Genomic DNA, 25,508 nt, shown 5'->3' with positions numbered 1-25,508 from the left:
ACAGCTGTGGAACTCTGCCCAGCTTCAGGCTCAGGTTGAACATGTGCTGAACAATGTCACACAGCTGGTAGGAGCAGGTCCTGAGGAGCCGGAAACTGATGTTGTCAGGACCTGCTGCCTTCCTCACCTTCATCTTCCTCAGTTGGCTGCACTGTAGTGACAGACAGGCAGGAACCAGGAGACAGACTGGGGGTTGGAGGTGGGGTATTGGTTGAGAGGGCAGTTGTTTGGTGTTGGAAGCTGGTCGTGAGAAGAGGGGTTGAGGGGAGGTCCACAGTGAGGGGCGGTAGTGAGGGCAGCTGCACGGGGTGCTGGTTGGGGGGAGGGACAGATGTCTGGTCAACCCGGTTGAAAAACCGGGTGAGCACGTCTGTCCAGTCCTTGTCCCTCAGAGTCTCTGTGTTTGGGCTTTTGTGGCCTGAAATCGTTTTCAGGCCTCTTCAGACACCTGTGACATTATTGGCCTGTAGCTGGTCCTCCATTTTCACCCTTTAGGCCTTTTTCCCCTCTCTGCTTCTTCTCCTCAGCTGAACCTGCACAGCCTTCAGCTCCTCTCTGTTGCTCGACACAAAAGCCCTCTTTTTCTCCTTCAGGAGGGCCTTTACGTCGGGAGTAATCAACGGTTTGTTGTTGGAAAAACACTGCACAGTCCTGGTGGGTACGGTGTTCTCCCCACAAGTTATGTAGTCCGTGATGGTGTTGGTGACTGAATCAATGTCCTCCCCATGAACCTCACTGAAGAGCTCCCACCTGGTTGAGTCGAAGCAGTCTCACAGAGCCTCTTCAGCCTCCATGGACCATCTTCTGACCATGCGGGTCACAGCTGGCTGCCTGTGTACAAGGGGTTTGTACACAGCCTGGAGATGCACCATGTTGTCGTCCGCTCTTCCAAGAGGGGGGAGGGGCTGAGGTATATAAGCCTCTTTGGTGTTGACATAAAACAAGTCCAAAATTTTAATGTCTCTGGTGGCACAGGTTACATACTGGGTGAAGGTTGGGAGGGAGGAAGACAGAGAGATGTGGTTGAAGTCCCCAGAGATAATCAGCAGGGCGTTGGAGCTCTGTGTTTGCACCCTGTTCACGACAGTCATCAGGGCATCACACGCTGCATTGCCATTAGCCGACGGGGGAACATATACCGTCACAGCTATAACGTGCGAAAATTCCCTCGGGAGGTAGTGCAGCCTGAGGCTAATGGCTAGCAGCTCAATGTCCCGGCTGCAGAGTTGCTCTCTAATAGTGATGTGCCCTTGGTTACACCATCTGTGATTCACAAACACAGCCAGTCTCCCTGCTTTTGTCTTACCACTCGCTGCCGTCCTGTCCGATTGTACGAGTTGGAAGCCTTCCAACTTGGCGTGTGTGTCCGGGGTCACCGCTGTTAGCCATGACCCCGTGAATAGTAGCAGGCTAGCCTCACGATAACTCTTACTCGATTCAATTATAAAGTTTCAAACTATAATTAAGTAAAATGTAATTATTGTTATTAGGTTACATACATTAAATAATTAAGTAAACCTTAAATACATGAAATGATTACCAATATTAAACAAATAAGTAATTGTAACTTAATTATACAGAACTCTTAACTTAATCCAGCTAAGTATTTGTAACTAAATGTGTTTAAATAAATGTTCCACCAAATATTCACTTCTCCAATTCAATGCTTTATTCTCAATATCCATGGCATACATAAATATGGCATTTATATCGAAATAAAACAAAACACAAACATGGAGGCTGGTTATCTTGTAAATACAACATCATTGTCTTGGATGGAGACATCGACTGGATCCTCTCCATCAGCCCCTTGGACCACCTGTCATGATCCATATTCGGCAGCAGGTGGCACGCGTTCACTTCTGCCGCCTGCACACCTGCTGCCTATTTGCCAGAGATTGCACCTGCTATATCTAGGCGTTCCGACAGTCAAATCACTGCCGGAGTATTGCATGCCGTGCCACTGCTATTGCCTATGATTACACATATTGTTCGACACCATTCGCGGTTGGTTATATTATCGTCGTCCCACGGGAAACATTTTCTTAGCGTACGTAAATCAGTACTCGTTTAACATATTTTTCCTTGCCGTTGTTTTGCAAGCGTTTTCTGTTGTCGTATTTCCTTATTTCCTGGTGCTCGTTTTTACCAGCGCTTTCTTTTGTCGCGTTCCTTATTTCCTGGCTATCGTTCTGAGACCAGCATTTTCTGTTGTTTTATTAGGCGGGATTTTTGTTTATAATAAATATTATTGTTTTACAAAGTCTTTGTCGGTGTCTGCTATTTCGGGAATCCGCTTGTTTTCGTTTTCTCCGTTACGTACGAAGCAGTTCCCTTTTCCTGCTTCGTGCGTAACGTGACACCACCAGGATTTTGAGGGTATCCTCAACTGCATTACTGCAGTTGTCCTGCGACATGCAGTTAACAAGAAAAACAAATAGAACAGTTTTAATCATTTGAATTGGCTGACATCTTTCATCAAAAGCACACAATCATCGACTTGTGTCAAATAAGCATGTTTACCATGTTAAATTACACAATGCAACTGGTCAGTTCACAGACTATTCCTATTTAATTGCAATTATTTCCATACTCAATACAAGTCCCAATCATCGGTTCATTTAATACATACTATAGACTCTGCACATGCATGCATTTCAACTCCCGACTTCCAGAGATGTGGGGTTGAATTTTTCCTGTCTAATAACATTGGATTAATTCATTTATGTCATGTGCGACACACCTTTGGAACACCCAAGGCACCCCTAATAAATATAAACTAGCTTCTTGCCTGATCCGGATATGACTGAAATACAGTATCCTTAAAATCTTCCAGGCTGTGAGGAGTGTGCTTCCGACACTTCTATGTGAAGCAAAAGTTGTGTGTATAAGTGCTTTTGTTACACCCTCAAAAAACATACTGGACAGTTTCTTGCTTTTTAAGATAAGTCGCAAGGTATTCAAAATATTGCTTCTCTGAATGAAAATGACACAAGTTACAAATAAGGCACGAAAAAGAAATGATTTGTTCTCAGGGGGCACTTTAGGGATGATCACAAAACAGATGAGTAATGTGCACTCCAAACCTTAAAGGACCAAGGACAATCTGAGTAGGGTAGTGACTAGTGTGAAAATATTTCAGTCTCTAATGTTTAAAGTGCTTGAAACAACTTGAAGTCCTAAAACTGCAACACTTGCAGGACCATGTCATAGCATAGTTCAAGCCACCCAATCTTCATCTCGAGGCCAAATCTGTTAAAAACAAAAATGGTGGAAACCATGTTTTATACTCACCAAAATGGATTCGACACCAAGAAACCTGTAAAAGATGAGAGAATAATATTAAAACAATGGCCTGTGTTTGAGTGGACAGGTGTTATGTATAGTCAAACCTCGGTTTTCGTCCACAATCCATTCCAGAAGGCTGTTCGAAAACCGAAATTGTTCGAAAACCGAAACCTCGCTCGTTTTAAAACAAAAATGTTTACTGAACACGTCTGCTCACAATGGAAAGCAACACGAGGAAACGTCACTTCCTCGTCTGCCCGAGGAAGCGTCACTTCCTCGTGTAAGGAGGGCGAGAGGAGTCAAATGGTGCATTCAAGTGCGCTCAGTTTGTTCGAGAACCGAAATTTGTTCGTCATCCAAGGCATAAAAAATCTTGAAAATTTTGGTCGAAAACCGAATTGGTCGAGAACCGAGACGTTCGAAAACCGAGGTTTGACTGTATGAATACTGTTCTGAACTTACCAAAAGACTAACTGCAATACACTAAGGAAACCTGAAAGCAAAAACAGAAAATGTGTCATATTAAACAAGATTAACTAATCATATTGGATTACAATGTAATTTAAGATAGGGCTCTGTTTTATCAACGCATTACATTTATACTAAACGACATCACGATACCGTTAGGCTTCATGAGAAATGAGCACAGGAACCACACGCAGACACAATGAACCCAGAAGGATTTATTTGCCAAGAGTGGGACAGGTCAAGGTGGCAGGAAGTGAATGGAAGTCAAAGTGACCAATTCAAGGAGTGCAGGGCGTAGGAGTTTAACGGCTTGGCAGAAGCAAGTGTGGCAGGAAAGATCACTGATGAACTGGCAACGGGTGAATGTTCCGGCTAGCTTTTATGCTGCAAGTGGCTGAGGAGCTGAATACTCTGAGGTGTGTAAGGGAGGCAGGTGCACCAATTAGCGAGGCGCCCAGCCCACACTGAAAAATGGAACAAAACAAAAGGGAGGGGTGACACCGTGGACAAACAATGCAGCCTAACAGATTAATTGAGAAATGATTATGTTTGATGGTTAAAATGTTATAACACGTTGCCTCAGATAATGCTAGCAGGACACATCGAAATAATTGTTAGCCACACGATTAGCAAACCCATTGTTCCCGTGTGGTCACACCTGCTCTTCATGAAAATTCCTTGGGTCACACCAAACACTTCAGTGATATCCCAATAGTATAGCAAACAAATTAAAATCAGTTTCGTTGATTAGTGGTTAGTTAACATTAGCAAGAGTTACATGAGGCAATGGCGGCAAATTGCCAGCTACACCTTTTGCTGAATAACACAATCAGCACGCAGAAATATTACCAAAACACTACACACGACATTTTTACCATACTACATCAAGATTTATTTAGGCAGGATTATGTGCGATGGTTCAGAGAGAAAACAGATTGCCTCAGATAACGTTAGCTAATGATGTCCAGACACATCGACAAAATCGTTAGCCAAGCGATGAGCAAAGCTATCCCTGATGTGTGGTCAAACCTGCTCTTCTTAAAACATTCCCTAGATCATTTAAACACTTCAATGATATCCCAAAAATGTTAAAATTAGTTTAGCTTACTCGTGGCAGGTTAACATTAGCAAGGTTGAATGGAGGACAGAGTACTATTGTAGAGAATCCGGCAGGATAAATGCAACTTTTTATCGCGAAGTAATTTAATAATGACACTTACCTGAATAAAGTGTGTGTCTCTCCAACAAGTCGTCCGACTGTAAGGACCGGCTGGATGCTCCTGTTCCTTTGATTGTCTGAAGTGACTGACACATGCTGCTTTCGCGTGTTGGTCAATGAGCATGCACAGACAAACTAGATTCCATTTTAGTAAAATATACTGAGAGCTTTTTGTTTTATTCGTCATGTCTATTAATCGTGTATATATAAGTGAATGTTGAGTGAAGTAAATGTTACTCTTGATGTTTTGAAGATTTTTGTTTTGTCACATGTTGTTTGTTGTTTCATCGTGTGGACCTGGTATGGACTGTTTTCAGTGTTTTTTGGCCACGACATTCGTCAAAGGAGAAGTATCTGTGCTTGGTGGTTGCGCCTTCACGGCAGCACGCCTGTACCAGCACAGATTGTGATTGGGAGGAATGTCGGCGCCATTGACTGTTGGTGCTGGGGTGCTTGTGTTTTTTGCGCCTGTAATGGGCAGCACTTTTCACAACCCCGTTTTGGTCAGTGGAGATGTCGGCGCTGTTGGACAGTCGGCGTTGGTGCGGCTGGATGGATGGCTGCTGAAGTTGAGGATGGGGAGAGAGGAGCGTTGGCACAGAGCGTATTACACAATTATTTTAAGTTGTCATCAAAACCTAATTCTTATATGTAGATGTTATTGAGTAGATATAATTTATTAGACCAAAAAGTTGGTTTGACAGTGTACTTTCACTGGCTGAATCGATGATCTTTAAAATGAACAGTATTTCTTAGTTTTGGACCAAGAGAAACAGGCTTTAAATCCCACTGCAGATGGAAACAAATCTGGGAATTGCAACTTGTTAGATATTTGTCAATATTGATGAGTACCTTTCATGAATGCATCAAACCTCCCCAAATGCATCTCCCTTCACCACACAATTGTTCAAATACAAATTGCCATATTGGTAAACTGCTCAAAAAGTATAACTAAATGAAGTCAGGCTTGTTTTGTTAACAGCTTAGCGAGATGTATGTTAATCATGACTTATACTAATTTGAGTACCGGTAGCTTGCTTAAAGTGACATCGAAAATATGAACACAGGCTACATGTTGCATTTGAACTAAAACATCCCCCCCCCCCTTGTATAAAATAAAACAATTGGTGATACGAACAGGCATCGTTTAAATGGCTCAATGTTAGACGAGAGTCCAGCAGCAACGAGTCAAGTCAAGTCAACTGTATTTATAGAGCACTTTCAAACAGCCATCGCTGCATAACATGCACAATAAACAGTAAGACAAATCAAAGCACAAGCACAGAAGATGGAGGACAGAAGCTGGAGCAGCCCCCAGCAACATCTTTACTCACTCCTTGCTCATTCCTCCCTCCCACCCTCCCTCCTCCTCCTCCTCCTCCTCCTCCTCCTCCTCCTCCCCTTCCTCCTCCTCCTCCTCCATACGGATCATGGACGTACCTTGCTCATCACGCTAACGCAATATTTAATCTCAATCTATTGAATTTAGAAGAGACCTCCCGACAAACAGCTCCAATTTCCCTCTTGTTTTCCTTGGAAACGAATCAGGGTCGTAAATGAAGCTTTTGTTCGCAAGGGCCGTGCATGCAATGAGCCTGTGTGCTCTCTTTGCTGTGCTTGGATTCTGGTAAGTGTGCACTGACACAATGACAAAGTCTGAGTGCCTCTGTCATGTGAACAGTAGGGGGTGGGGGGGGTGTCAAGGTTGAAAAATGCATCGTGCTGCATCTTGCTGTCTGCAATTGCGTTTTAGGCTTACGAATGGAAGGAAATGCGAAATTAAGTCCATGATTGGGATTCATTTGGTCGTTAAAGTGAACATTTTTTTTCCCTCAATATTCGTGTACCATTAGTGTTTGGCGAGAGCGCATGTAGACTGTCATGTGGTTGGAGTCTTCATGACTAATAAAGGTTTTCTTATTCTTATCTTATTACTAGACCCGTTGCCTGGAAAACAACTTCTCAGCAGCATAAATGGTGATGTCTTGAGTGCAGATAAAGGCAGGCCAACAATTTCGCATAATGCCAATGCAAAATAGTGGCTTTTGAAATCAAATCTCGGCAAAAAGTTGACATATGTGTAGCTTGGCTAAGCTTTTTTTCAACATTTTCTTTTATTCGTGCTAAATTCACACAATTTGTTGAGAAGGCAACAGCTTTACCCGCATATGTAACCAAAACTGTAAGAATTCATCAAAACATGGCCAGTGGTTGTTCTGAGGTTTACCCAATGATCTTCTTGTCATGTGTAATTCTCATTGTTTATCACACGTATTCTCCCAAATGGTATTTACTTCACAGTGATTTACACTATATGTAACGTTTGAATAAAGTTCTCCTCCATAGTGTACAGTAATAATAAACTTTTTTAAAAGGTTTTATCCAATTATTCACAATTCTGTGAAATTGACTCACCTCAAAAGGGTAAGTATAACATCAAACAGGACTGTACACCATTGGTCTCCAAACCCCGGGCTGCGGACCGGAACTGGTCCTTGGTTCATTTGGTACCGGGCCGCACAGAAAGAAAAAATAACTTACATTACTTCCGTTTTATTTATTTGGCAATTTGAAAGTCCCTTTCACTCTAAGCAGACAGCTTTATGTCATCCATGTAGAGAAGGTGACTGATTGAAGCTCCATTTCTGAGGCGGTATCCAAAGCCAGTCTTTGCGATTACTTGGTTTAGGGGGTTCAGTCCTATGCAGAACAGCAGTGGGGAGAGTGCATCACCTTGGTATATGCCACATTTGATGGACACTTGGGTAAGTGGCTTGCCATCAGAGCAGGCCCTGAGCAGCCAAGATGAGTGCCTCTGTGCTGTCCTTCAGGCCAGCCCTCTCTAGCCACTGATAGGACTTCTTGAGATCAGCCACTTCAGTTATGGTCCGGTGGTACATCCCGTGTAGGGGCTTGTCCTCCCATGATGGTCCCTCTTCCAGCACCTCATTCTCTGTTCCCCATTGTCTGAGACATTGTCTGTTTGTAGTAGCCGCTTACACCTTGTGGGGGGAAGCAGGAATTGTGGAGCCAACCCGACTCAAGAGTGCGAGAAGGAAAAAAATAGTCCCACGCTGTCCTCACCGAATACAACATTCTTTCCTCCCACGATGTCCTCAGTGACAGCGATCCAACGTATTCAGCTCGGTCCTCAATCGTTGGATCGAATGATCAAGAAAGAGTTGTTTTTTTTTTTAATGGGTCTGACGGGAACCAGTCAACAACATGAAGTCATAACGACGAGAGAGCACACCTGCACCTGCACGAGCGGCCGGTGCCTAACAAACATTTCCTCTCTCCTACCACGCCCTCTTGTCCGCTCCTCGACCAGTCACGGCCAATTATCACCACCTGTACTATTTCCCGTGCCGGACTGGCGAAACTACCTAATAGGCGGACACAAACAAATCAGGGGCTACACCCTCCTTCCTATCAAAGTCCAGATGCCCTCATCGGACAACATCAAAGTCACGAAAAGACTATCTTGACCTAAAATGGTGAAATGTCTTAATCCCTTAACCCCATTCGTAGCATGACCCATCGAAACTAGAGGAGGCACTGTGGGGCAGGATCTCGGCGTATGGTGATCCTCAACCCACGGTGGAACATCACAATAGGCTTGTCAGAATACTTCTGGACGTTCAGACAGTTTTTGTGACAGTCTTATTCTCCAGTGCTCAGGAATGGGAGAGTCGCCAAAACTGAAAAGAGTTGGATCAAGGCGTGAACTGGGTGCTTGGCTGGGCTAAACCTGGGTGAATATGTCAGCTTTGTGGACGTGGGCAAGAATAGTGCCTTTAGGGATATTTAAGAGACTCATTTTTCAAAAAGAGTGAAAACCTGTTCCTGTCCATATCAGTGGAGAGGAGAACACAGGGGGGCATCAGAACACCATTGGGGAGTGTCCCTGTCTTCGGAGTCTCAATCATGAGAGGTAAAATGGAATCTGCGTTGTACCACATCAATCTCAAGTTGTGATCTCAAGGGTCTTGCCCAAGGACCCACACTGCAGGATTTGAACTCCCATCTCCGCTACCAACTGAGCTATCCAGCCACTTACCATATTTTCACGACCATTCGGCGCACCGTATTGTTGGGCGCAGTCTCAGTAACGGGTGCTATTTCTGTGTTTGACACATACACAAAACACATTGTATTATTGGGCGCAGCCAGGCATGGTAAAACATAGGCCAGCTTAAATATACGGCATGCATGCACGCACGCTAAAAACATGTTTTTAAAAAGGCAACGGAAGCAAAACTGAGTTCGGTTGTACTTTATTTAGCCATTTTACAATGTACTCACGTTTTTCTCTGCAACTCCTACACGCTCACCCTTCACTCATTGGCAACTGGTACCTGCTAGGGGCGTGCCTTTAGCGTCCCTTCACTGAGTACCCTTCACTCATTGGCGACTGGTTCTGCGCAGTATCGTTGCTGTTCCCAGCACTGCGCTTTTCTGGACTGAGATGTCGGATGTTGTTCCCGGGATCTGTTGTAACCACTCATCTAGTTTGGGGTCACTGCCCCGAGTGCTCCGACCACCACAGGCACGACTGTCACCTTTACCTTCCAGGCTCTCTCCAGCTCCTCTCTGAGCCCTTGGTATTTCTCGAGTTTCTCGCGTTCCTTCTTTCTGATGTTTCCATCACTTGGGACCGCTACATCCACTACAACGGCTTTCCTCTGCCCTTTATCAATGATCACGATATCTGGTTGGTCCGCCATTACCATATTGCCAGTCTGAATTTGGAAGTCCCACAGGATTTTTGCTCGGTCATTCTCCACCACCTTTGGAGGTGTTTCCCATTTTGACCTTGGGGTTTCCACTCCATACTCTGCACAGATGTTTCGGTAAACTATGCCAGCCACCTGGTTATGGCGTTCCGTGTAGGCTTTCCCTGCCAGCATCTTACACCCTGCAGTTATGTGTTGGATCGTCTCAGGTGCCTCTTTGCACAACCTACACCTTGGGTCTTGTCTGAGGTGGTATATCTGGGCCTCAATGGCTCTGGTGCTCAGGGCCTGCTCCTGAGCAGCCAAGATGAGTGCCTCTGTGCTGTCCTTCAGGCCAGCCCTCTCTAGCCACTGATAGGACTTCTTGAGATCAGCCACTTCAGTTATGGTCCGGTGGTACATCCCGTGTAGGGGCTTGTCCTCCCATGATGGTCCCTCTTCCAGCACCTCATTCTCTGTTCCCCATTGTCTGAGACATTCTCTGAGTACGTCATCCGTTGGGGCCTTTTCCTTGATGTATTCATGGAGCTTGGATGTTTCATCCTGGACAGTGGCTCTCACACTCACTAGTCCCCGGCCTCCTTCCTTTTGGCTTGCGTACAGTCTCAGGGTGCTGGATTTGGGATGTAACCCTCCATGCATGGTTAGGAGCTTTCAGGGCTTAACGTCCGTGGTCTGAATCTCTTCCTTTGGCCACCTTATTATTCCTGCAGGGTATCTGATCACTGGGAGGGTATAGCCGTTTATTGCCCGGGTCTTATTCTTGCCACTGAGCTGGCTTCTTAGGACTTGCCTCACTCGCTGGAGGTATTTGGCCGTAGCCGCTTTCCTTGTTGCCAGTTCGAGGTTGCCATTGGCTTGTGGTATACTGAGGTACTTGTAGCTGTCCTCAATGTCTGCTATTGTTCCTTCAGGGAGTGAGACGCCTTCAGTGCGGACTACCTTTCCTCTCTTAGTCACCATCCGACGACATTTCTCAAGCTCGAATGACATTCCGATGTCGCTGCTGTACATCCTGGTTGTGTGGATCAGTTAGTCTATGTCCCTTTCGCTCTTAGCATACAGCTTTATGTCATCCATGTCGAGGAGGTGACTGATTGTAGCTCCATTTCTGAGGGGGTATCCATAGCCTGTCTTGGTGAATACTTGGCTTCGGGGGTTCAGTCCTATGCAGAACAGCAGTGGGGAGAGTGCATCACCTTGGTATATGCCACATTTGATGGACACTTGGGTAAGTGGCTTGCCATTGGCTTCAAGTGTGGTTTTCCACATCCTCATCGAGTTCGCAACGAAGGCTCTTAGGGTCCTGTTCACCTTATACAACTCCAAGCATTCAGTGATCCATGTATGTGGCATCGAGTCATAGGCTTTCTTGTAATCAATCCAGGCTGTGCACAGGTTGGTATGTCGGGACCTGCAGTCTTGTGCGACTGTTCTGTCAACCAGGAGCTGATGTTTGGCTCCTCTGGTATCTCTACCAATGCCCTTCTGTGCTTCGCTCATGTATTATCCATGTGATCATTTATCTTAGCCGCAATGATGACTGACATGAGCTTTCATGTTGTGGAGAGACAGGTTATTGGCCAATAGTTGGATGGGACTGCACCCTTTGAGGGATCCTTCATGATCAGGATCGTTCGCCCTTTGGTTAGCCATCCTGGGTGAGTCCGATCCCTCAGCAGCTGGTTCATTTGTGCTGCTAGGCGCTCATGGAGTGCTGTGAGTTTCTTTAGCCAGTAGGTGTGGACCATGTCCGGGCCTGGTGCTGTCCAGTTTTTCATATCCGAGACTCTTTCCTGTATGTCTGCCACTGTTATGGTAACTGGGTTCTGCTCAGGGAGGTTGCTGTGCTCCTCTCTCAGGGTCACCAGCCATTGAGCACTGCTGTTATGTGCAACCTCCTTCTCCCATGTGCCTTTCCAGTACCTTTCAGTTTCCAGTCTTGGTGGGTCTGCTCTGCTGTCATAACCCTGCCACTGAGCATACACTTTCGCTGGTTGTGTTGTGAACAGCCTGTTTATTCCTCTGGCCTCATTCTCTTTCGTGTACCGCTTTAGGCGACTGGACAAGGCTCGGAGCCTTTGTTTGGCAGTTTCGAGTGCTTCAGGTATGGTCATCCGGATGTACCTCTCGGGTATCGGCCTTTTCATCACACCTCTCTGGGCGTCTGTCAGTTGACTCACATCTTTCCGAGCCGCCTTTATCTTAGCCTCCAACCGTCTTTTCCATGGTGGGTAACGTATCTCATGGCTTCCATGGTTGCTCTTATAGCTAAGCATCTCTAGGATCACTGATGCTGAAGCGTATGTCAGCTCATTGGTTTCCGTGATAGTTACGGTAGGGATCACCCTCAGTGCTGCATTCACACTTTCCATGAGACTTTCAGGTGATACTTCACATAGCCGTTGTAATCGGTTTCTAGGTTGCCCAGCTTTCATTCTCGCCATGATCTTAGCTTTCAGGTCAGTTGCTGCCTCACTCGGCATTTCATTCATTGGGGCTGGCCTCCCAATCTCATCATCTGCATTCATTGGGGCTTGCCTCCCAATCTCTGGTATGACCTCCTCCTCTGATCTGGCAGCCTTGGCCCTTCACCATGGAACCTGCGTTGTACCTCATCAATCTCAAGTTGTGACAGCAATTCCCCTTTTGTGGATGTTGGAACACTGAGCTACTAGTTGTTTCATGGTCAACCATGACTGTGGTTTTTGAAGTAACCATTCAGCCCACATTCTCTGCATGTAACCCCGCTGACTTGGGTTGCTTGAGTTGTAGCATTCCAACAGAGCCATGTTATCGCATCTCACCCATCTCCGCTTTGTTCCAGTAGCCCATTTTTCATCAAGGTGCTCTGGTTCCCCAGCACCTGACGCAGACCTTGTTTGGCCGGGCGACGTCTGAGCCGGCATGTCATTCGTTTTAATGTCTCTCATCAAAAACGTAAACTAACGATTACTTCAATGAATTTACAAAAAATGAAAATAATACATAAAAAACGAAAAGCAAGCGAGGATTTCACAAAATAAATTCTATAGCCCCCCCGCCCCTACAGAATTTATATTGTGATTTCATCATTTGTGAATACACAACAAAGAAACAAATAACTACGACTGACATCTTGTTGTGTTATTTTGACTTGAAGATGGTGCCGCGAGAGTGGCTGCCTTTCCAGCAGCTCCTATTTATTTTGTTCTTCTGCTACTTCTTCCTCACATAACTTTGCTGCTGTGAAGTGGGAATTTCTCCATTTTGAGACTATTAAAGGTTTTCTTATCTTACCTTATCTGATCGTACTGTTGGAGCAATGATAAAGGAAATGCCAATGCGTTTTTCGGAGGCGGTCATGAACGCCTCTCGAGTTGACCGGAAGAAAAGAAGGCACGGGGACGGACAAAGACCTGTATTTGTTGAAAAAAGGAGAGCTGTGGTTTTATTATTTCTTTTTTAAACGCTGACTTTTCACAGTCTCAACAAATACAGGTACTGTCAGTCTTTGTCCGTCTCCATGCCTTCTTCCGTTCCACTCGAGAGGCGTTCATGGCCGCCCCCGAAAAACGTAAATTGATTCTTACTTCAATGAAACCACGAAGAAAATCAAGCGAGGAAATAATAATAATAATAATAATACATTTTATTTGTGGGCACCTTTCTAGAAACTCAAGGACACCTTACAACAAGCAGTTAAAATCACAAACACAATGTTAAAAACAGCATCAAATAAAATAAGAAAAAAATACAACAAAAAATAAATAAATAAAAATAATGGCTTTATGGTCCGAGTGAGTAGGCTTGTCTAAACAGATGTGTTTTGAGGCTGGATTTGAAATGTGTTAATGAGTCCGTATTACGAAGGTCAGCGGGGAGTGTGTTCCAGAGTTGGGGAGCAGAGCGGCTGAAGCCTCTGTTTCCCATGGTGACGAGGCGAGCAGGGGGGACAGAGAGGAGGAGAGAGGAGGAAGAACGAAGAGAGCGGACAGGTGTAGGAATATGGATGAGGTCAGATAGGTGTGGAGGGGCTAGGTTATGGATGGATTTGAATGTGAGGAGCAGGATTTTATATTGAATGTGGTGTAAAATGGGGAGCCAGTGGAGATGTTGGAGGACAGGTGTAATATGGTTTATGTATGGTGTGAGTGTGATAATGCGGGCGGCTGAATTTTGGACCAGCTGAAGCTTATGGAGGGTTTTTTGAGGGAGACCGAGCAGGAGGGAATTACAGTAATCGAGTCGCGAGGTGACGAGGGTATGAACAAGTATAGCAGTGGACTGAGGAGTGAGAGAAGAGCGGAGCCGGTGGATGTTTCTAAGATGATAATATGCAGAACGAGTGATGTGGTTGATATGTGAGGTGAAGGAGAGGGTGCTATCAAGGATGACACCCAGACTCTTGACCTGAGGAGAGGGGGAGATGGAAGAGCTGTCAAAGGGAATGGAGAAATTGTTTATTTTGTTTAGGGTGGATTTGGTGCCAATGAGGAGGAGTTCAGTTTTATTGCTATTCAATTTGAGGAAGTTTGAGGTGAACCAAGATTTTAATTCCTGCAGGCAGTTGGTTAGGGAGGATGGTGGGAGTATGGTATTAGGTTTGGTAGAGATGTAGAGCTGGGTGTCATCCGCGTAGCAGTGAAAGTGAATGTGATGTTTCCTGAAGATATTACCAAGGGGGAGAAGATAGATTAGAAACAGCAAGGGACCAAGGACAGAACCCTGAGGAACACCTGAAGTGAGGGGAAAGGGGTGAGATCTAAAACATTTGAGCTGGATAAACTGGGTGCGGTCAGAAAGATAGGAGCGGAACCAGGAGAGGGGGATGCTGGTGATGCCAATGGAGGAGAGTCTGTCGAGGAGGATGGAGTGAGAGATGTAGGGTGATGTAATGACATAGCTCCTACTTCACGCTTTGCCAGTGGAAAACCAAACACGTTCTTCATAAGAACTTGTTAAGCACCAATGAAGCACAAGACTGGCTCTGGAACCAGATGAGCACCAGGTTTTAAGGGTGGAAAAGGGGTATAAGTGGAAAAGGGAGCTGATTGGGGAACACAAAGGATTCGTTAAAAGGGTACAGGGTACAATGAGACAAACACACACAAAAAAAAACCCCAAAAAATGAGGACAACATGAAACTGAATACAAAATCAAAACCGTAGTCAAAGACTGATTGGGGAAGGCCAGACGAGAGGTTCCCTGGCAGGACCAGTGATAGAGAAATCTATGAACAAAATTGTATCATGTTTAAAGTTTCGGTTAATTTGGGCATGTCTGGACATACTCAGCGCAGAGGCGTCGGCCGTTTGGGCGGAGGGCCTTTTCTTGAGTAATCACGTCAAAGCAAGGGGGGCGAACAGATGGAAGAAGACTAGATTCAATCACAGAGTGGGAATGAACAAATTGGGAAAAAAGAGTTGTTGAGCACCAATAGACAGTTTGGGAACAGCTGTCACGCCCAGGTGATCATTTGTCATCAGCAAAGTCTGTGACTTGTGTATTCGGGTAGATCAGATCATTACCGAGAGGCCGGGCCGGGGGGCGCGGTATGCAAATCTCGCGGGCAGTGTTTTTCTTATATTTTACAATAAAAGTTCAAACCAGCGGAGAGGGAGCTGAGACTGTGATCGCGGAGCAACTAACCGTCGTTCGCTCTCAGAGATCCGCTCCCGCCGATATTGAAGACAGTTTTCCTGTGTGCCAAGTCATTTCTTTAACTTTGCCCGAGAAAATCTCTGACAACCAGTCAAGTGGGCGTCCTGGAGGACAAACAAGAGACTCTCGGTGGGACCAATCTGGTGGCCGTCCTGCCAGACAGATGAGAGGCTCTTGACAGGACTAATCCAGTGGCCATTCTACTAGCCAGATGAGAGGTTCGTGGTGAGACCAATCCGGTGGGCGTCCCGGAGACTAGATCAGAGGTTCTTGGCGGGGCCAGTACGGTGGCTGTCCCAGGGTCCACACAGGAGGTGAAGGCGGCTGTATGGCTTGCATTACTTGAGCAGGTTCAGAGGGCAGCTGCATATTTTGCAGCGCCAGAACAGAGTTGGAGGGTGGTTGCTGGGCTTGTGCCGCCACAGCGGGATCAGAGTGTGGCCTCAGAGCTTACACTGCTGGAACACGTTAAGAGGGCAGCCGCATGTCTTGTGCTGCCAGAGCAGGTTTGGACTGTGACCGCAGGGCGTGCGTCGCCAGAGAAAGATCGCAGGGTGGACACAGGGCTTGCGCCGCTGCAGTAGGTTCAAAGGGAGGCCGCAATATGTGCGCCGCCGAAGATTAGAAACAGCAACGGACCAAGGACAGAACCCTGAGGAACACCTGAAGTGAGGGGAAAGGGGTGAGATCTAAAACATTTGAGCTGGATAAACTGGGTGCAGTCAGAAAGATAGGAGCGGAACCAGGAGAGGGGGATGCTGGTGATGCCAATGGAGGAGAGTCTGTCGAGGAGGATGGAGTGAGAGATGGTGTCAAAGGCTGCACTGAGGTCAAGCAGGAGGAGGATGGCGAGTGAACCGGAGTCGACAGAGAGAAGAAGGTCATTGCATATTTTGAGGAGGGCAGTTTCGGTACTATGGAGGGGACGGAAGCCAGATTGAAATTGTTCGTAGAGGTTATTGGAGGAAAGATGGGTGTGAAGTTGAGCAGCTACTGTTTTTTCTAGAAGTTTGGAGATGAACGGGAGGTTTGATATGGGACGAAAGTTATTCAAGTCGGAGGGATCAGAGCCAGGTTTCTTCAGTATGGGAGTGACAGCAGCAGTTTTGAGATGGGAGGGTACAATGCCAGTAGAGAGGGAAGTTTGAATAATGTTAGTGATGAGAGGGGAGAGGGCCGGGATAGAAGCTTTGACTAGAACAGTAGGGAGAGGGTCAAGTTGACAAGTAGAGGATTTGGACTTCTGGATTAAGATGGAGATTTGGTGGACAGATGGGGAGGTGAATGCAGAGAACAGGTGTGTAGGAACCGGGGAGAATGGAGAAGGAGGGTTGGGAGCAGATGAAGGGGTGAGCTGCTGGTGGATAAATTGGATTTTGGATGTAAAAAATACTTCATTAAGAGTACCATAATCATTTGGTTGCTGCCAGGTCTCAGTCAGACACAGAATGTCAAACTCACGGTCTGTCAGGAGGTCGTGGACGAACTGGCCCTTGCTCGTAAGGGAACGGATGTTCAGTAGGCCGACGTTGACAGCAGTGCAGCTGCGAGCGACCGCGATGCTATCCGACCTTGGGATGCGTGTTAACACAGAGGCATCCGCACGGCGTCCGGTGTTCTTCCGTGGGCGGCGAGCGGTGGACCAGAACGACCTGATGGAGCTGGAGTTGTCGTATTGATAGTTTCGACGTTAGCCCCGGTGAGTGCACCTTCGCCGGGGCACGTAAAGGATGTCCGGGTGTTGGAGCAGAGCAGGCGGTGGTGGACCGTGTGGATTAAAATAGGGTTTGAGCTCAGTGGCAGCATACTGGTGAAGCGCTTCCAATGGGTGGTGGAGAACAGACAGGACGAACCAGCAGAAAGCAAGCCACTCACAGCTGATCGACATAGCTGGACTGAAGTAATAGAGTCGGGAAGCAGCGACAGGTAGCAGGTAAGTTAGCCGCTAGCCGCAACTCGACGGCAACTCAACACTCGATGACAGGCAATGACAGTTCGACCGATCGAGTGTGGATTGATCATTGTTCACTCAGTGACCATAAAAGCAGGTCGACAAAAATATGTCGACTTTAAAAGATCAAAAAATTGACTTAAAAATCAAAAAAAAATCACGGGGAGTAGCGGCGTCCAAAAATTCGCCAGCGTTCACTCCGGAAGTGCTCACGTGATTCACAAAATAAATTCCGTAGGGGGGGGATATAGAATTTATTTTGTGATTTCCTCGCTTGATTTTCTGTTTAGATGCATTATTTTCAATTTTCGTAGTTTCATTTAAGTAAAGTAATAGTTAATTTACATTTTTCAGAGGTCATGAACGCCTCTCAAGTTGAACAGACGCCTCTCGAGTTGAATGGAAGTAGCGTAGCACCATCTAGTGGAGGAATCGTAGATTGCGCCTTTTAATGCGAAGCGTCCAATTTATGAAAAAAAATTTACAAAATAGCCATTCATTGAAGGTGCACCTCATAATCCAGTGCGTCTTTTAGTGCAGAAAATACGGTGTATATATATATATATATATATATATATATACACACACGCGCGCACACACACATTTGCATGCATGAAGCCTATTTTGAATTATCGCTGTGTCCTCCGTCATCCTGCCCTCTTGAGCTACGCCGTAGCAAACAGCATGCGCCTTTGTGAGGGAAAACAAATTACTTAATGACAATGACTCATGACGGGAAGGGTTTCCGAAATGAATTTTATGTGACACGAAAATCTGCTGTCATAGGGTTTTCATGAACCATGCTGAACAAAATTGCATTCGTTTGTAGTTTGCGTTTGAAATTATCAACACACACACATGTACAACAACCGCTTGTGCAGCTTAAGAATGCTAAATATTGAGTCTAAGAGAGCAAAATCTCTTCAGATGGAAAAAAAAAGTCACATTTTCCACCCTGCATGCAAACAGGAGACAAATGATCTTGTAAATCAAGCAAATTGGAAAGAGCAGTAATTTCTAACGTTTAACAACAACATGCTGAATATGTCACTTTTCGACAACAGTTTAAAATGACCTGCACAGTATTCAATTTCTGTACATTTGACAACATCAGTGGCTGCACTTCAGGCCCAATAAGTTCTTCCGATCCCTTGGACAGACAACAAAATGTCAAGTCTCCTATCTTCATTTAATACGTGCATTTCATGGATGCATCATATTAGTGCATGCATTTTGCATGGTTCCAAAATCTGTTATATTTTGTCTTGTTTATTTATCATTTTTGTCACATCTTCATTTTTGCAGTGCCACCCTTCACCCTGGTAAACAAGAGGAGGAGGATTATGAGGATGTCCCTATTAATAAGACGTGGGTCTTATCTCCAAAGGTCTATGAAAGTGATGTGACAATGATACTTAATAAACTTCTGCAAGGCTATGACAACAAACTACGACCTGATATTGGGGGCAAGTAAAACTCATCCTATTTATTTTTATATCCTATACCCAAAACACTAAGAACACTCATACAGTATGTTAAATTAAGCTGAAATGTCTTGTGACGAATCACTTGTCACCATAAATGGTTGCTGTGAAATGCATAAATATTTTATCACATTAATGAAACAAATGACACTTGTGCATGGCAAGATATCAAACAAACTATTTTGTAATTCCTTTATGTATAGTTATTATAAATCATCTGATTCCTTTAGTACGGCCAACTGTGATTGAAACAGCAGTGTATGTCAACAGCATTGGACCAGTCGACCCTATCAACATGGTGAGATATTGTTTCTTCTCAATTTTTGTTTACTGTAAAATACATCTACAATCAAAAACTGATTACCGGTAATTATACTTGCAAAGAAACTGTCACCATCTCAAAAACCTTTATTGAATGCACAGGCTTTTTTTCAAGTGAAAATGTGACTGTTACTGTCATAGTGCATAGACTGATTAAGATAAGTTAAGAAAACCTCTATTAGTCTCGCAATGGAGAAATTCCCAATTCACAGCAGCAAAGTTATGAAAGGAAGAAGTAGAACAACAAAATATAGGAGCTGCTGGAAAGGCAGCCACTCTCGCGGCGCCATTTTGAAGTCAAAATAACAAAAATAACACAACACAACACATAGGACACAGACAGTGGTGCAATCTTCACCACTTTTCTGCATACACTTTGTTGTCTGAAGCAGTTATAGATGAAAGAGGAGAGGATCAAAGTGTCCTTTCACTAGTGGGTCAGAGACGTCATGCTGAAAATGTGCACACGTCTGCTACAAGCTAAGTTTTGAAAGCAAACACGAAGCTGTAGCGTCCATTGACGAAAAGAGATTAGTTCACTTCTCCTGTCCCACGTAATCCGCTTCAAACTCCAAGCCGTGACTCCCAGTTCCAAATCCGCATCGGCGCTCCGCGCTAACGCTCCTTTCTTCTCATCGTCGGCTCCTCAAGCCTTACATCCATCCAGCCGCAGACCGTGCAACAGCACCGATCTCTCCGCTGAACAAACAAAAATGCTGCCCATTACAGGCGCAAGACACAAGCGCCCCGGGACTGTCCAGCAACGACAGTCAAATGGCGCCGACATTCCTCCCAGTCAAAAACAATGCTGGTATACCCATGCTGCCGAGAAGGCGCATCCACCAAGCACAGTCTCCTCCTTGATGAATGTCGTGGCCAAAAAATGCTGAAAAAAGTCCACATCAGGTCCACACGACGTAACAACAAACACAAAGTGACAAAACAAACACAAAAACAACAAAAAAAACAAGGCTCATGAGAGCACTTGCCGACGGCTGCCTACTTGGGCGCCATCTTGACTTCAAAGTTATCAGCAGCTCAAAGATTTTTTTACCATTGTCATTATAATTTGGAGATTTCTAAAGTGGTTATCAAACCTGCCATAAACTGGTCTTGAGCTCACATCACCTCCACCTTCGTCTTGGTTCATCTGAAATTGCTTGAGGCTCAATTTTCACTGGCCTTACTCTTCAAAGGCTTGATTTTCACTTGTCTTCATTTATGTCATCCTGACCATTACGATAGAATTCACCCTTACCTTTGATAAACCAGGATGTACGTGAAGCAAACACAGGCAGGTAAGATATGACAGCTCACTGTCAGGTCTCACAGTCATTGCCCACGTGAGCATTGAAGTCCCCCAGCCGAACAAGGGAGTCACCAGCAGTAGTACTCTCTAGCACACCCTTCAATGACTCCAAAAAGGGTGGGTACGCTGAGCTGCTGTTGGGTGCATACGCACAAACAACAGTAAGGACCCGTCCCCCCACCCGAAGGCGGGGGGAGGCAACCGTCTACCAGTGTGAACCTCAACGTACAGGCACTGAGCCGGGGGGCAATGAGTATGCCCACACCTGCTCTATGCTTCTCACTATGGGCAACTCCAGAGTGGAAGAGAGTCCAACCCCTCTTGAGAGAACTGGTACCAGAACCCAGGCTGTGTGTGGAGATAAGTCCGACTATATCCAGTCGGAACTTCTCTACCTCGCACACCAGCTCGGGCTCCTTCCCTGCAAGAAAGTTAACATCCCACGTCCCTAGAGCTAGCTTCTGTCATTGAGGATCGGCCCGCCAAGGTCCGCGCCTTTGGCCGCCGCCCAGCTCAGTTTGCACCCGACCCTTTGGCCCCTCCCATAGGGGGTGAGCCCATGGGAAGGAGAACCACATTGGCTCTTCCGGCTCAGCCCGGGCCCCATGGGTGAAGGCCCGGCCACCAGGCCCTTGTCAGCCCCACCTCCAGGCCTGGCTCCAGAGAGGGGCCCCAGTCACCCGTGAAACCAAGGTCCATATATTTGACTCACCATAAGGGGTCATTTCTTGCTTGGCTCTCGACGAAGGCGGACGCTTTTGCTTTCTGCTCCTCTCCCCCCCACCCCCACCCTTCCCTGCTCGCCACTCAGTCCATGTGCTGTCTTTGTCTGACTTTTCCTAGCCTCCTGTCGTATTTTCATCCTAAAAACAAACATGGAATTGGTTGGCTGGTCTCTCGATGCCATCGACAAAATTTTCTCGATGAGAAGAGCAGACAGTGGGGAGCCTACTTGCCCCTCTGGGACTTTTGCTGCTGGGTACACCCTAGATCTTTGGAGGAAGCGGAGAATGTTGTGCCTGTCAACACTGTCCCTTGAGGATGTGGATGACATCTACATTATCGGCCTTCCGATAACAGGTATGCTGCTGTTTGGTGTTAGCAGTTTCCTGATCTATCGCAAAATTCAACCGGCAGGAGCGGCTCTATTGGAAGTGAAGAGGCTGCCGGTCAAAGGATGGCATAGTGCGGATGTCCAACACTCAGACTCAGACTGTGCTCAACCACAAACTGTTGCAGTTTTGGAAAGTCTCTGCAAGATGGTCAAGAACTTGGAGAAACTGGAATCCGTGCTCAAATATTGACTGAAATCACGGATTTGGCTGATCAACGCCACTAAAGAGACATAAGCCACGGACTCAAGGCTGTCTTAAATTCTTGGGCAGCCTGCTACCAAAACAACATCTGCTATCTCCCCTGATGAAAGTATGCACGGAAGCTAGTCCCGCACCATCACCCCCTCCTTCATACATTCCCTTGTTTCACCGTCTTCATTGTTTATGTCTTGTGACCTGTTGTAACTGTCATATGCTTGTGCAGGAGTTTTTTGCCTAACTCAAATTATCCTCAAAATGAGGGTAGTTCGAGCGTGCTTTTTTTTTCTCCCCCTCTCCCTCCCGGTTTCTTTCTGACTTCCGGGTTGAGTTAACGCTGGCGCGTTTTGGCTGCCGCTGCTCAACCCGTATTGTTTTGTGTTTTTTGTTATTGTAAAGTGTCCTTGTGTGTCTTGAAAGGCGCTTATAAATAAAATGTATTATTATTTGAGCCATGCTTTGTCTGGTCCCTCACCACAGTTCAATAGATTAAATTTGCCACTCAATGTATGTGAGGCTTTTTAAAGCTCTTTGGATAGGCATCATATGATGTCGACACACTGATATATAATTGCACTCCATATAACATTTTGATCAACTTGGATTTTTCATCTGGTGGACTATGACATAGCTTTTTCTTTTTTTCCTTTTTTTGGAGGGGGGGACGGACTGGCGCACTGATGAAATTGAAATGAAATTAAAATGACATCCTAAAATAGTAATGATGAACTGTACTTTAGCGATGACGGAAGCACAGTTAAAATAACAATGATGGACTAACGCTTACAATTTGATTCTATTTGAAGCGATGACAAGGAACAGGTGACCCGACCGCAATATATGTGTGTGTATATATACTCATCCTGGCTGCTCAGGGGCAGGCCCTAAGCACCAGAGCCATAGACACACCAGACAAGACCCAAGGTGTAGGTTGTGCAAAGAGGCACCTGAGACGATCCAATACATAACTGCTACATAATGCTGGCAGGGAAAGCTTACATGAAACGCCATAACCAGGTGGCTGGCATAGTCGACCGAAAAACCTGTGCGGAGTATGGACTGGAAACTCCAAGGTCAAAATGGGAAACACCTCCAAAGGTAGAAAATGACGAACGAAGATCCTGTGGGACTTCCAGATACAGATTGACAAGATGGTAATGGCGAACCAACCAGATATCGTGATCATAGATAAAGGGCAGAGGAAAGCCATTGTAGTGCATGTTAGCGGTCCCAAGTTATGGAAACAACGGAAAGAAAGAACACGACAAACTAGAGAAATACCAAAGGCTCACAGAGGAGCTGGAGAGAGCCTGGAGGAAAAAGGTGACAGTCGTGCCTGTGGTGGTCAGAGCATTCGGGGCAGTGACCCCCAAACTGGATGAGTGGTTGCAACAGATCCCAGGAACAACATCGGACATCTCAGTCCAGAAAAGTGCAGTGCACCCTCAAGCTTCCTGGCCTCTGAATGGGGGATGGACATTTCTCTCTCTCTTTCTCTCTCTCTGCCGATAGAGTGAAGTCCAGGCATGTCCAGGTTCAGGCCTGGAAGGATGCTGTCCTACCTGTTTTCCATTTCTCCACACCTGATTAAAATGATCAGCTCATCGCAGCTCTGAAGCAGTATTTGAACAATTCTGATTATTTTCTCCCAGTCAGAGGAGGGAGCACATAACTTCTACTTTGGTATCCCTTCAGAGGCTCCCCATACATTTTAGAGTTATTTTTAAGATCCTCTTGTTTTCAAATCTTTAAATGGCCTCGATCCACCTTACCTCTCTGAGCTCTCCGCTCCTACACACCTGGTCTTTCGCTGCCAGAACAGGATTGGAGGGTGACTGCAGGTCTGTTTGGTCCGCCTCAGGTCTGCGGACCAAACATTATTAGAGGGACCAAGAACTAAGCGGAGGCTCAGAGAGGATCGATCCTTTTCCGTTGCTGGTCCCTCTCTTCGGAATGACCTCCCTCTGAACATTTGGCAAGCCCCCTCGCTGCCCATCTTGAAAACTAGTCTCAAAACTCACTTCTATTCTTTGGCTTTTGGCTCAGCATGACTCAGACTATATTTTTAGTTTTACTGTTTTTGTGCTTACTGCTGTCTTTGTTATTAATTTATTGTTTTAGTGTTTCGTGTTGAATATATGATATTTGCTCCATATAAATACAGTTGAGTTGAGTTGAGTTGAGTCAGAGTTTCAGCTCTCTTCAGTTTCTTCTGCATCCAGCCTGGCTCTCCGTAGTTACTTTGTATTTTCACCAGCAGCCTCTCGTTTTGCTCCTTCTCGATGGGTTGCTCAGGACGTCACTTCCCCAGTCAGGTATCTGAATCTGAATTACTCAAGCCCTTGTCAAGTTTTTCTAGTTTGGATGATCCGTCAGTGTCTAGCCCAGAAACATTCCCTTCAGACACTTACTTGGGCGCCCAATTTATCTGGGACCTTTTGTCTGGCCTCCATGATCAAGGTTCTGGTTCCGTTGTAATCCCGACTTTTTCAAGTAGCATCATTGTGAACCTTACCCAAGCCACTTTACTCCCGACCATTTCAGTCACCTCGTTCACTGTCTACTTCTCCACTTCCTCCCATTTGTTATGTTTCTGCTAGTTCATCTTTCCCAGTGCCTGTACTCCAGGACCCTCGTGACTCTTGTGCACTCTAACCTCGATGACGGCAGGCTGATGAGGAAAGGCCCTGTGCTGGCACCTCCACAACTGCAAGGCCTCGTGCTGGCTCCTTGGCAGCTGCATTCTCATGTCCCGGCTACTTGGGAGCTGCAGGTCACCGTTTTGCTGCCTCTCAACAGCACTCGGCAAAAGCAGGCCCAGCCAGCGCACGGGTCCAACCCTGCTTAGCTGGCGCATGTCTTGCGGCCGCCCTCTGACCCTGGTCTGGCGGCTCAAATCCTGCAGCCACTCGCCAACCCCGCTCTGGCTGCACAAATCCTGCTTCGGCGGCGCAAGCCCTGCAACTGCCCTCTGACCCTGTTTCGGTGGTGCAAATCCTGTGGCCACTCTGTGACCACTTCCCAGTGGTGCAAGCCCTGTGGTCGCTCTCTGATCCTATTCCGGCGGCACAAATCCTGTCGCCGCCCATCAACCCTGCTCCAGCAGCGCAAGCACTGCAGTCACCCTCCAATCCTGTTCTGGCAGCGAAAGACCTGCAGTCACCCTCCAATCCTGTTCCGATGGTGCACGTCTTGCAGCCGCCCTCTGACCCTGCTCCAGCGGCGTAAATCCTGCGGCCACTCTTTGACCCTGCTCTGGCGGCGCGAGCCCTGCGGGTACCCTCCGATCCTGCTTCGGCGGCGCACATATTGCGGCCTCCCTTTGAACCTACTGCAGCGGCGCAAGCCCTGTGTCCACCCTGCGATCTTTCTCTGGCGACGCACGCCCTGCGGTCACAGTCCAAACCTGCTCTGGCAGCACAAGACATGCGGCTGCCCTCTTAACGTGTTCCAGCAGTGTAAGCTCTGAGGCCACACTCTGATCCCGCTGTGGCGGCACAAGCCCAGCAACCACCCTCCAACTCTGTTCTGGCGCTGCAAAATATGCAGCTGCCCTCTGAACCTGCTCAAGTAATGCAAGCCATACAGCCGCCTTCACCTCCTGTGTGGACCCTGGGACAGCCACCGTACTGGCCCCGCCAAGAACCTCTGATCTAGTCTCCGGGACGCCCACCGGATTGGTCTCACCACGAACCTCTCATCTGGCTAGTAGAATGGCCACTGGATTAGTCCTGTCAAGAGCCTCTCATCTGTCTGGCAGGACGGCCACCAGATTG

General features: G+C 46.4%; 1 protein-coding gene and 1 long non-coding RNA gene across 7 annotated transcripts in view; one reads left to right on the top strand and one right to left on the bottom strand.

Annotated features, from left to right (window-relative positions):
- Window positions 1-1,646: 1,646 nt before the first annotated feature.
- LOC147196785 (uncharacterized) lies at window positions 1,647-3,518 on the bottom strand. Its single transcript, XR_015102604.1, has 2 exons — window positions 3,393-3,518; window positions 1,647-3,319 (listed from the first exon to the last, which is right to left on the bottom strand). It is a non-coding gene; the product is annotated as an uncharacterized LOC147196785 (long non-coding RNA).
- A 2,874-nt stretch (window positions 3,519-6,392) lies between these two features.
- The window catches only part of gabrg1 (gamma-aminobutyric acid type A receptor subunit gamma1), a 64,084-nt gene continuing 44,968 nt past the window's right edge, over window positions 6,393-25,508 (top strand). For 4 of the 6 annotated variants that reach the window (XR_015102600.1, XM_086126529.1, XM_086126532.1 and 1 more), the window contains exons 1-3: window positions 6,393-6,602; window positions 18,611-18,771; window positions 19,020-19,087. Coding sequence is in view for 3 of the 6 variants with exons in the window: in XM_086126529.1 (XP_085982655.1) it covers window positions 6,532-6,602; window positions 18,611-18,771; window positions 19,020-19,087 (300 nt within the window). In the remaining 3 variants the exon portion in view is untranslated. Of the gene's footprint in view, window positions 6,603-18,610; window positions 18,772-19,019; window positions 19,088-25,508 lie in introns of those variants that run through there. The other 2 variants (XM_086126530.1, XM_086126533.1) reach the window with 1 other exon arrangement.

Source organism: Hippocampus guttulatus, chromosome 13 (assembly GCF_054856545.1).
Source record: "Hippocampus guttulatus isolate MCC_2025c chromosome 13, RoL_Hgut_1.0, whole genome shotgun sequence".
Lineage (NCBI taxonomy): Eukaryota > Metazoa > Chordata > Actinopteri > Syngnathiformes > Syngnathidae > Hippocampus > Hippocampus guttulatus.
Note: the sequence above shows the minus strand (reverse complement) of the source record. Positions and strands in the feature narration are given on the sequence as shown.